This window comes from Amblyraja radiata, chromosome 37 (genome assembly GCF_010909765.2).
Source record: "Amblyraja radiata isolate CabotCenter1 chromosome 37, sAmbRad1.1.pri, whole genome shotgun sequence".
In the NCBI taxonomy this organism is placed as follows: domain Eukaryota; kingdom Metazoa; phylum Chordata; class Chondrichthyes; order Rajiformes; family Rajidae; genus Amblyraja; species Amblyraja radiata.
The window spans coordinates 6,860,504-6,873,564 of record NC_045992.1 but is presented as its reverse complement, the minus strand read 5'-3'; the positions used below and the strand labels follow the sequence as shown (position 1 = coordinate 6,873,564).

Below are 13,061 nucleotides of genomic sequence, written 5' to 3'. Positions count from 1 at the left end.
GGGTTTTACGTTCTCCCCATGACCCTCATGGGTGTACTCCGAAACTTTGGTTTCCTCCCACACTCCAAAAGAGTACAAGCTTGTAGGTTAATTATATATAAAAATTGCCCCGAGTGTAGGATATTGTTCTTATCGAATCCACATCATAAGATGAGGAATTGTTCAGGCCTGAGTTGAACACACTTCTCAGCATCTGCATAGAATGGCAACTTGTGCTTCTTGTGCACAGCGGTGGAAAGATTGGCGGAAACAGGGCCGCAACGTGAACCTTGGCCCCAGGATATTGTTAATGTGCAGGGATCGTGGATTCAGTGGGCCGAAGGGCCTGTTACCATCTAAACTAAACTAAACGCTAATAGTCATGTAAGTGGGCCTGACCAAATATCATTGCAGAAACAAGGCTGCAGGCTGGTCAAAATATGGAAGTAAATATTCAATATTCAGGAAGGACACCCAAAAAGGGAAAGGAGATGGAGTATCGCTATTAATATGTAATGGCGTCATTAAATAATTTTGGAAGGATTTAGGTCTGGCAGATGGTGCTGATATGGAATTAGAATAGTTTCAGGTACAAGCAGTGGCAAGGGTAGAACATAGTGGTGAGAGTAGGCCATAGGCGTCTGAATAGTGTCTGTATCGTAAATACAAGAGAGGAAATGAGAAGTGTATGTAAAACTTTGCAACACAGTGGTCATTGTAGACTTCAAATTAAAATTTAAAAAACTGCAGTAGCTGGCTTTCTGAAATAAAAACTGAAAATGCAGGAAAATGTGAGCGCTTGTGGAAAGGGAAAAAGTTAATATTTCAGGTCAAAGGCCCATCACCCGAACTCAGCTGAAAGGTCTTCAACTTCAAACATTGATGGTGTGTCTTAGATAGACTTGACCTACATAGAGAGTGTGTATTTCTAATTAATGCAGTAAATGCAGAGGATGATTTCCTGGAATGTATAAAAGGTAGATTTCTAATTCAATAAACTGAGCTTCCTGGGGAGATTGTAGATCTAGTAAAATGCAATGAGGAGGCGTTAATTCATAAATTAGGGTGGCATAGTGGCACAGAGGTAGAGTTGCTGCCGTACAGCGCTTTCAGCGGCAGAGACCCGGGTTTGATCCCGACGACGGGTGCTGTCTGTACGGAGTTTGTACGTTCTTCCCATGACCGCGTGGGTTTTCTCCGAAACCTTCGGTTTCCTCCCACACTACAAAGACGTACAGGTTTGCAGGTTAATTAGCTTTCCATAAATGTAAATTGTCCTCAGTGTGTGTTTTTAGATATTTTTCTTGAAAATAAGGGGTAGACGATTTTGGGTTGATGGGAGAAATATCTACAGTCAGAGGGTAGACAAAGATGCTGGAGAAACTCAGCGGGTGAGGCAGCATCTATGGAGCGAAGGAAATAGGCGACGTTTCTGGTCGAGAACCTTTGTATTTCTCGACCCTGAGGGCAGTGGAGGCTGAAACAGTGATTGCATTCAAAACTAACGTCAATTAATTTCTGGATATTGAAATAGGAAATGTGAGGATGCGGCAGAAAACAGAGATAGACAATAGGTGCAGGAGTAGGCCATTCGGCCCTTTGAGCCAGTACCGCCATTCAATGTGATCATGGCTGATCATCCCCAATCAGTACCCCGTTCCTGCCTTCTCCCCATATCCCCTGACTCCACTATCTTTAAGAGGCCTATCTAGCTCTCTCTTGAAAGTATCCAGAGAACCTGCCTCCACCGCCCGCTGAGGCAGAGAAGGTCAACTATCATCTTATTGAATGGCGGCGCAGAGTCAAGGTCCAAATAACCTACGAATTATGTTAAAGATCAGACCCCTATTCTGACATATATATTTCTTCCAGTAAGGATAACATTTTTTGGTCTCTGTAATTGTGTAGCCATTGTACTAAACATTGGAAGCATGTTGCAAGCATTGCCCGATAGAGATGCTGGTCTGTCCATTCTTCTGTTGCAATTAGGATGTAAATAAAAGTTTTATCTGTGTGTACGTTGAATAAATGAAGTTATATCGTTCTGTTGCTCCAGGGTGAAATCAAGGCAGTAAAAGAATTGGACTATGAGTTGTGCCATGGCCGATACACACTCATTGTTACGGCCACTGACCAGAGTCCAAAGCCTGCACACCGCCTGACCACCACCACCACAGTAAGTACTTCGGAGTGAAGGAGACGGCTGATATACTACTTTCCTCCTGCAGACGTTACAAGCCTTCTACGCCCGAACCTCCAGACTCAGGAACAGCTTCATTCCCAGAGCTATAGCAGCTCTGAACCGGCCCTGCTGAGTGCCCCCCACACCCCCTGGACTGTCTCCCTCGGATGGTCAGGTCGCACAGACACATCTGCACTTTAGTCTGTTTGAACTGTTTTGACTATTTTACTGTTGTAATGTTCTTTTTACAAACCATGTTCTCGGGGTATCTAAATCTAAATTTCATTAGTTATTTAAGTCATGACATCGGATGGAAGCTGCATACCAAATCTCCTTGCGCTTATGTGCAATGGCAATAAAAGATATTATTATTATTATTATTATATGCAGTTTGTACCAAGTAACTACTTTGATGCAAGACACAGTGGGACTGTATAGGACCGCATTTAGAATGTTGTATGCAGTTCTGGTCACCTCATTACCAGGAAAGTTGTGCAGACTTTGGAGACTGTGCAGAGGAGGTCGACTAGGATGATGCCTGGACTTGGGGGGGATTAGCTTCAGGGAGAGTTTGGACAGACTAGGATTGCTTTCTCTGGAATGCCAAGAGGTTGCTAGAAGACCTAATAAATGTATCTAAAACTATGAGAGGTATAAATAGGGTAGACACTCAGAACCTTTTTCCCAGGATGAAAAAAGTGAATTACTAGAGGGCAGAGCTTCAAGGTGAGAGAGTCAAAGTTGAAAGGAGATGTGCGGGGCAGAGAGTTGTGAGTGCCTGGAACTCGCTGCCAGGGCCGGTGGTTGAGACAGATACAATAGTGGCATTTATGAGACTTTTGGATAGGCATGTGGATATGCAGGGAATAGAGGGATATGGATTTTGGGCAGGCAGATAAGAATTAGTTTTGGCATCATGTTCGGCACAGACATTGCTGGCTGAAAGATCTTTTCTTGTGCTATACTTTTCTATGTGTGGGAAAGAACTGCAGATGCTGGTTTAAATCGAAGGTAGACACAAATTGCTGGAGTAACTCAGTGGGACAGGCGGCATCTCTGGAGAGAAGGAATGGGTGATGTTTCGGGTCAAGATCATTTTTCAGACTGCTTCAGATTGCAGACTATAGCTATGTGATTTCAAATTGATGTGAGTGAGGTCTTCAGCCTATGTTCCCAGAACTCACTGATTCAGTTTTAGTTTAGAGATACAGTGTGGAAACAGGCCCAGTCTGAAGAAGGGTCTCGAACCGAAACGTCACCCATTCCTTCTCTCCAGAGATGTTGGCTGTCCCGCTGAGTTACTCCAGCATTTTGTGTCTGTCTTCTGTAGTTTTCTGTGTTCCACAGCTCTTGGAGATTCTCAGCCCATCCTACTTTAGGATGACTAAGATAGTTGACTCAGATGGTACAGAATAGATTTTCAGAATAATTCCTGGGCTCCAAGGGTTAAGTTGTGGAGCCCAATGCTTAAATTAGGAGAGATTGCACACAAAAAAGATTAGGATGAATTTGGGATGAATTCTCTAAAATTTGTTAGATCAGGAAGTGCAATGCTCAGATTATTCAAGATTAAGAGGATACATAGAAATTATTTCCACTAGTTGGGCAGTAGAAATAGAGAATTTAAGACAGGCCTTTGAGCAATGTTATAATGTTAAGGGGCTGTCCCACTTGGGCGACCTAATTGGCGAGTTTAGAAGAGTTTGAAAAAATGACATGTTGAAGACCTCCTTCGACTATGTTGAAGACCAGCTTCGACCTCCTTCAACTATGTTGAAGACTAGCTTCGATTAGCTACGACTAACTTCGGGAAAATTGGACACCGAATAGTGGAGAGTGAAGACAACCTCCTATGATCTCCTTCGACCTCCCTTCGACTATGTTAAAGACTATCTACGACTACCTTCGACTACCCTCGATTACCTACGACTAACATGCCGACCTACTACAACCTACTACGACTAAACCTACGAGTAATAAAAGTATCGATTTTTTCCATGGCGACCTTTTTTTACTCGAGGGCATTTTTTTAACATATTGAAATAAACGCTGCAGCCTAGCTGAGGCCTCGAGTACGCGGAGACCACTCTCGAGTATGAAGGAGAGTTACGAAGACCTCCTCCGACCTCGTGTCGACCATGCTGCGAGTATGAGTCGAGGGCAAACTCGCCAGAACTCGCGGATTAGGTCGCCGAAGTGGAACAGGCCCTTCAGGAAATACATCCATGTATTGGGTGGGAGAATTCTGGAAGCAATATCTACAAGTTACACTTGTTACTAGTCCATTGTAAAGTGTCCCAAATCCAAATGTCTTGTGTCCACATCCAACCACAGCTGCTGCCTGGCCTGCTGAGTTCCTAGAGCTTTGTTTTCAGTGAAGATCAATGTATTTTGTTAATCAACCAGGAAAATCAAGCACACCCATGAATCTCTGACCCTTCTCCTGGTCTCCCTCCACCATAAGATGCACAGTGGGGCAGGGGTCGAGAGACCTGACTACAGGTGCCGTCTGTACCGAGTTTGTCTGTTCTCCCCGTGACCTGCGTGGGTTTTCTCCGAGACTTTTGGTTTCCTACACACTCCAAAGACGTACAGGTTCGTAGATTAATTGGCTTGGTATAAATGTAAATGGTCCCCAATGTGTGTAGGATAGTGTTAATGTGCAGGAATAGTTGGTCGGTGTGGTCCCGGTGGGCTGAAGGGCCTGTTTCCACGCTGTATCTCTAAACTAAAACTGAACCAGTGAGTTCTGGGGAAGCAAGCTGAGGATCTCACTCACATCCATTTGATATCACGTACCTGTAGTCTGCAGTGTGTTGAAATGCAGCTGCTAAACCCCATCCTAATTGACCAAGGCGTGAGCAGAGAGTTGGTACACCACAGAAGTATCTGCAAGTTCCTTTATGATGCAACTTGCATAAAGAAATGACGGGAATTACTAAAAAACAGAACATGATTTACTGGAGGTAAATCTCGTAACTGACTAACTCTGTACCTAGTTTGAACGTTCTCCCCGTGACCTGCGTGAGTTTCCTCCGAGAACTTCAGTTTCCTCCCACACTCCAAAGACGTACAGGTTTGTAGATTAATTGTCTTGGTATCAATATAAAAATGGTCCCTGGTGTAGGATAGTTAATGTGCGGCGATCGCTGGTCAGTGCGGACTCAATGGGCCAAAGGACCTGTTTCCGCACAGTATCTCTAAACTAAACTAAGCTGCAGCATTTAGCTACAACCTTGTATTGAGTTCAAAGGTACCTTACGCATATATGTAATATTTGCACTCTACCACTTGCCTTTAATAAATAAATAAATCCATGCAATCAATTCAATATCTCTTCTGAAATTACCAAAGGTAGACACAAGTGCTGGAAAAATTCAGCGGGTGAGGTAGCATCTATGGAGCGAAGGAATAGGTGACGTTTCGGGTCGAGACCCTTCTTCAGACAAATTACCAAATTACCAATTTTAGTCTGAAGAAGGGTTTCGGCCCGAAACGTTGCTTATTCCCCTCGCTCCATAGATGCTGCTGCACCCGCTGAGTTTCTCCAGCATTTTTGTCGACCAAATTACCAAATCAGTTAACTATTTAAGTTATTATAAAATTATAAATTGATTATGAATTTGCTGAGTCCTCTGTTTTCTTAAGTCTTTGAGTTTAGTTTATTGTCACATGTACCGAGCTACATGTGAAGAGGATGTTCTCAGTGCCACGTATCAGTAGAAAGTGCAATTGACATCTTTGTATATTCAGTCCAGGTAACGAACAACAACTGCATTTGTCTTCAAGGTTTGCAAGTATTTCCACCAGCTTGAATCTGCAGGCCGCTGTGGAATGACACCTGCGATTTAGGGTATCATTATGGACTACGCTGGTGCGACTCTTTGTCTGCTTTGTTTTATACGTGTATACTGTAGTCCCTTAGCTCTTTTTGGAATCAGTTTCTTGCAACTTTGTATTTCATAGTTGGCGCCTCACTACTTATTCATGGGCAGCATTTAGACTTTAGGCTTACAGCATGGGAAAGCATGCACTGACAAGCGATCACACTGTACACTAACACTATCTGTACACTGGGTACAATTCACACAGAAGCCAATCCTGACCTCAGGTGCTGTCTGCGTGGAGTTTGCACATTCTTCCAGTGATCGCGTGGGTTTCCTCCGGGTGCTCCGGTTTCCTCCCACGTCCAAATAAGTGCAATTTCGTAGGTGAATTGGCCTCTGTAAAACTGTCCCTAACTTGTAGAGAGTGGATGGAAAATGGGATATCAGAATTAGTGTGAAGAGTTGACCAATAGTCGGCATGGAGTCGAAGGGCCAAAGGGCCTGCTTGCATGCTGTATCTCCAAACTCAACTAAAAATAAATGCATGTCATGATGCATAAGTGGCAGAAGCACGCTGGGTCATTGTGGTGAAAAGGAGCATTTGATTTCACCATTTTGTTCTTTGATCACTCTATTTATAGCAAGATTAAACTTAAATCAAATGTGCAAGTCTGGGATTGATAAGAGGTTTCCTCTTTTACAAATGAAAACAATTAAATGACTGGAATCATCATCACCTTTGAAAACATTAGCGACACACTGGTGCTGGTTTCCAATGGGAATGGTGACGGACCAACCACACATCTCTGTCCTCCAGTTCCTGCGGACTTCCGCTGCTGGAAGTATAGGATTTTGATGTGTGTGTGCTTCATCATCATTCCTTGCAATGCTAGGTACGACAGTGATCGCAACTTCTACTGAAGTGTGGATGGCCTTTGGCTCGCTAGGAGCTCATCCGCCCTTTGACAGGTCTTGTTTTTGGTCCTGCTGGGGGTCCACAGCCCCCTCCTCACCTGGAAAACCAGGTGGGGGAGACGGTTTAGTTGCCAACTATCCGACCATGGAGCAGGTAGCACGGGATTACATGGTAATGCAATAATATGAATAAGCATTTTCTCCTGTTGTAGGTGATCGTCAATGTGAATGATATCAATGACGTGGTCCCAAGGTTTCTTCACCCTTACGAGGGACCATTCGATATCACCGAGGGTCAGCCCGGGCCGAGAGTGAGGACATTGCTGGCAGAAGATGAAGACTCAGGACCCAATGGCCAAGTGGAATACAGCATCATCGCAGGCGATCCCCTGAGTAAGCTTACGCACATCGACACAAAAAGCTGGAGTAACTCAGCGGGACAGGCAGCATCTCTGAAGAGAAGGACTGGGTGATGTTTCGGGTCGAGACCCTTCTTCAGTCTGAAAATCTCGGAACGAGACACCTGTATAACGCTTTTTCAGACTGAAGAAGGGATTCGACTCATTCCTTCTCTCCAGAGATGCTGCCTGTCCCACTGAGTTACTCCAGCATTCTGTGTCTATCTTCGGTTTAAACCAGCATCTGCAGTTCCTTCCTGCACATAGGTTCCTGCACAATCAGATGTGCAATGGATTAAATGTGGGGACTAGTCCATGATCCACACCTTGTGTAAAAAACAACAATGGTTTCAATATAAAATCTTTAGCTTTCGTCTCTAGATTGCAAAGTGGTTCAGACAAATAGCATGACTGTCCTTTAGGGGAAGCTAGCTCTGTGGGTGAGGGAAAAACAAGGGAGAGGTTTGCTGAAAGAATGATCTGAAGCAAGCAGACCAACTACTCTGTCACAATAGGAGTGAGGAAATTCTGTAAGCAACATGGTTCAGAGATTTAGATCCTTTTCCAACTCCCAATTTCTTATAAGTTTAAGCAGATGCTTCGGAGAGAACTTCCGCCAATGTGAAGTACATGTAATTGCAAGCAGAATCTGTTCACCAAATTCAATTAAAACATTTAGTTTGTTATTATTGGCATGTGTAATGTGGTACAGTCCAAAAAAACGTTGCTTCCCTGCTATCCAAGCAAGTCGTACCATCTACATTAATGTAGTTCAAGAGAGGAAATGAAACGGAATGCAGTATAAGAATTTTTTTTTAAATGGAGATAAAGTAGATATAATGGCCATAACAAGGTAGATTGGGAGATCAGGAATCCATCCTCAGCTTAAGAAAGGTCCGTCCAAGATTCTGATAATAGTTTGTTCGCTCGTGTGTCAGGCGATGTAGCTCGCTGTTGGCTTCTGTCCTCGTCCAACATGTGGACAGAATTGTCGCCCGAAGGGTCACTGAGTGCATCGTGTCGTCGCATCCAGCGATCGGCACAAGGAGGCTTCAGTCATGATCCCCGCTGATAATAGCGAGAAAGAATATGCTTTCAACCTTTTGTATCTTCTACCCGATGGGACAGGAGACAAGAGAGAATGGCCAGTGTATGAGCAATTCGTCATTATGTTCGTCACTTTCTCAAGGCAGGTTGAGGTTATAGAGGTAGAAGCTAGCTTGTTTGATGGACTGGGCTGCACTCACAACACACTGCAAATTCTTGCAGCCTTGAGCTGAGCAGTTACCATTCCAAGCTGTGACGATAGGTAGTGTGGCAGTGTCCAAGGGACTTTGAGTCTTTGGTTGGAGAGGAGAAGTGTTGATGGTATTTTGGTAGCACACTCTTGAGGTTGGCCTGGTTGGAGTTCCCGGCTGTGATGACCAAGGCATCCGGGCTATTAGTAGCGGTACATAGTTCATCCAATCCACATGGGGTGGGAAGTACACTGCAGTTAAACAAACTCTCTCAGAGTGTGTATATCCCACAGTCAGTATCACTAAATTTGTTCAGCCCACTATTATCGCACTTGTGCTTGTGAGAGCTTGCCTGTGTAAACTGGATGGTGTGGTCCTGATACTACAATCTGACTGCACTATTGTCACTTCTGCGGTAAAGTGCTTTGGGATTACCAGATGCCCAGAAAGATGCTATGAAAGTTTCTTACATCATATAAAAATAGAAAATAGGTGCAGGAGTAGGCCATTCGGCCCTTCGAGCCAGCACCGCCATTCAATATGATCATGGCTGATCATCCAAAATCAGTGACCCGTTCCTGCCTTCTCCCCATATCCCTTGATTCCGTTAGCCCTAAGACCCATATCCAACTCTCGCTTGAATGCGTCATGCAAATGAAGAATGCAAATGCAGAAGATCGTGAATGAGGAGACGACAAGATTTACAATTTGCAAAATAGTGCAAAATGTAAGAAAGAATTATGATAAGTGCGTTGTGGTCCATCAGTGGGTAGCCCGCAGGAACTTCATGTATGGTTTATCTTGCATGTACTGAGGATTATGTAAGGGGAACAGAGGTGGTTTTATTTACTAAAATTCCCATTGCTTGAACTTCAGATGAGTTCATCGTCTCTCCAGTGGAAGGGGAGCTGCGTGTGAGAAGAGATGCAGAGTTAGATCGGGAGAGTGTGGCGTTTTATAACATAACCATCATGGGCAAGGACAGAGGAACGCCACCGCTCAGCAGTACGGTCAGTCAGCACGTTTCTGCTCTCAGCTCCTTGTGTTCATCAATGTACAAAATATTCCATCTTAGTCACCGTCTTAGTCACTTCCGGACATTGACATGAGCTGTGGCCATTCATTGCTGTCAGGCACTGGCTTGGATTGTCATGAATACTACACAATACCTTCTTAATGCGGCACGGTGGTGCAGCAGTAGTTGCTGCCTTACAGTGCCAGTAGACCTGGGTTCGATCCCGACTATGGGTGCTGTCTGGATGGAGTTTATACCTTCTCCCCGTGACCTGCGTGGGTTTTCTCCAAGATCTTAGGTATCCGCCCACACTCCAAAGACGAACAGGTTTGTAGGTTAATTGGCTTAGCATGTGTAAATTGTCCCTAGTGTGTGTAGGATGGTGTTAATGTGCGGACTTGGTGGGCCAAAGTGCCTGTCTCCACGCTGCATCTCTAAACTAAACTAAACTAATGTCCTCATCCCATTGTGTAAGATGTCGAAGGACTCTCTCCTCACATTCATCAATATATTTTTCTATTTTCCTTTAATTTCATTCTCTCTTCTGTTTTCTCTTTTTTCTTCTCTTTTATTGTTTATCATTTTCACCTCATTTTTAATCCGATTTTCTTCCTGTCTTTATTCTTTCTTTTCTTTTTTTCTTTCCCTGCACTCTTTCCTAATCTCTTCTTTCCTTGCCCAATGGTGCAGTAGTTGAACTGCGGCCTCACAGAGCCAGAGACCCCGGGTTCGATCCAAACCTCGGGTGTTGTGTGTGGGGATTGTGTGTTCTCCATGTGACCGCGTGGGTTTTTCTGGGTACTCCCATTTCCTCCCACATCTCAAAGACGTGCAGGTTTGTAGGTTAAATGCTCTTTGTAAATTGCTCCGTGTGTACGGGGTTATACGTAAGTGGGATAACATAGAACTAGTATGAACGGGTGATCGATGGTCGGCATGGACCCAGTGGGCCAAAGGGCCTGTTTTCATTCTGCATCTTTCAATCAATCATCGGCCAGTCCACGGACAAATGGTTTTGTTGTGTATTTAATGTTTTTCACTGATTCTGCTCTTTGGTTGTGTCCCACGTAGGTACTGGTTGGAGTCCGTGTCCTGGATGTTAACGATAATGATCCCGTGCTCCAGAACATTCCACGCAACTGCAGCATCAGTGAGAACACTGCTGCGTCCACAAGTGTGACCAGGGTGCAAGCCACCGACATTGACAGTGGCCGCAACGCCCTCCTCACCTTTCACATCTCTGCTGGAAACATCGATAACACCTTTTTTATCAATGAAACAGTTAAGTAAATTATTGCTGTGGATATCGCATAGAGTCATACAGCCCAACTTGCCCACATCGACCAACATGTCCCATCTACACTAGTCCCACCTGCTGGCGTTTGGCCCATATCCCTCGAAACCTGTCCTATCCATGCACCTGTCTCATTGCTGCTAAAGGTTGCAATAGTCCCTGCCTCAACTACCCCCTATGGCACCTCGTTTCATACACCCACCACTCTTTGTGTGAAAATGTTACCCCTCAGATTCCTGAAAAATCATTTCCGCCCTCACCTTAAACCTATGTCCTCTGGTTCTCGATTCAGAATCAGAATCAGAATCACATTTTATTCGCCAAGTATGTTTTGCAACAAACGAGGAATTTCATTTGCCAGGTCAGTCATACAGTTAAAAGCAACATAAACACATCTTAACATGAACATCCACCACAGTGACTCCTACACATTCCTCACTGTGATGGAAGGCGAAATAAAGTTCAGGTCTCTTCCCTTAGTTCTTCCTCTGTCGTAGGGCCTTGAGCCCCCGTTGACGGGATGATCTTGACTCTCGTAGCTGGCGGCATTTTGGCCCTCCCCCACTCAGGGCAACTCTGTGCATCTACCCGATCTATTCCTCTAATGATTTTATACACCGTCCAACTGATCTACTCCTCTGATGATTTCATATACTATTCTTCTCATGATTTAATACACTGTATTTATACTGAATTATATTGCATGATTTATATTAATTGTTAAAACACACACACGCTTCTCGTTCACCACTCACTTGCTGACCTGGTTAATCAACTTTAGTTCCCGGCCCAAAGTGGCGCTGATCCGTGACCAAACCCCTCCTGGTGCCACCAACCAGCATCTTCCATTGCTCCAGTCATGGCCTGATTACTCTTGGGCCAGGCTGCTGGCTCCATTATCGTCACCCAGTGCCCTCTTCGCACGGAAGCCCAATGCTGCGTAAAGATCTATCCAAGGGTCGGCACCTGTCTACACCCACACAACGACTCTGTCGCAGTAACGCCCCTGCTCCCAGCCTCACCTTTTGAATTCTTCACATGTCAGGCAGCATCTGTAGAGTCAGAAACAGTGGTTAATGGCCTTTTTTCATGACCTGTTCAACCTCAGTTTCCATCCAGAACTGCTCTCTGATGAACAGCGATGATAGACACAAAATGCTGGAGTAACTCAGCGGGACAGCAGCATATCTGGATAGAAGGAATGGGTGACCCTTCTGAAGAAGTATCTCGACCCAAAACATTGCCCATTCCTACTAACCAGAGATGCTGCCTGTCCTGCCGAGTTACTCCAGTGCTTTGTATCTATCTTTTGTGTAAACTAGCATCTGCAGTTCCTTCCTGCACTCTGATGAACAGTCTCTGATCTAAAACATCAACGCTGCTTCCGTCGATATACAGATGCCACCTTGTGCTGTTCAGCATTCCTATAATTTTCCATCCGTCACAGTATTTTGCTCTTGGCTAGTTTAGTTTCTTCACTCGTCTTACTATCTCCTGTGACTAACCTTTCAGATCGGTGTCATCTACGTCAACCGACCCCTGGATCGGGAGCAGACCGCTGAGTATCGACTCACTATCACCGTGAAAGACAGTCCAGAAAACCCAAGACATGCTCGAAGAGTAATTATGATAAACATTATTCATATGTTGTCCAAAAGCCTGTAATATGCTCTTCCCATTAGAAGTACATCAAAGATGCTACGTACCTTAATCACTATGATATACCTATTTATTCATAATGTATACATGGAATCTTGCAATGATAGAACACAGGCAGAGTTTTCAAATTAGTTCTCATTCTCAATCTTCTCTCCATGTCCTTGTAAATATTTGTCCATCATGCATTTGTCGAACTTCCTTGCGACTGTTATTGTTGAGTCTAGTCTGCCTGCACAATCCGTCAGCAGGTCCCACACCACAACTTGCTCAGTGAAATGAAAATCACTTCATCAGCCTATCTGGCCTGAAACAGTATGAAAGGATACGATTTGATGAAGAGCTGGAAATATATTCGGAAGGAAGTGAAAGTGTAAGGTAGTTGCGGAGTTTTGGAAATGGAGTTAATGAAAGATGACTTCCATTTAAGCTGTTCCACACCTTAGAACAGCTGGTACCAGAAATAAATGTGGATTTTCATACCAGCTGTTCCAAGGTGTGAACAGAGTAGAATTTTTTTTAAGATGGACTTATTAGAATTGGTGGGTCAAGATTTA

The 13,061-nt window shown here is 44.3% G+C and overlaps 1 protein-coding gene across 2 annotated transcripts in view; it reads left to right on the top strand.

Moving 5' to 3' along the window:
• The window catches only part of cdh23 (cadherin related 23), a 556,325-nt gene that overhangs the window by 499,721 nt on the left and 43,543 nt on the right, over positions 1 to 13,061 (top strand). For both annotated transcript variants that reach the window (XM_033012745.1, XM_033012744.1), the window contains 5 exons: positions 2,036 to 2,155; positions 7,116 to 7,296; positions 9,416 to 9,549; positions 10,626 to 10,835; positions 12,361 to 12,468. In XM_033012745.1, coding sequence (XP_032868636.1) covers positions 2,036 to 2,155; positions 7,116 to 7,296; positions 9,416 to 9,549; positions 10,626 to 10,835; positions 12,361 to 12,468 — 753 coding nt within the window. The remainder of the gene's footprint in view (positions 1 to 2,035; positions 2,156 to 7,115; positions 7,297 to 9,415; positions 9,550 to 10,625; positions 10,836 to 12,360; positions 12,469 to 13,061) is intronic.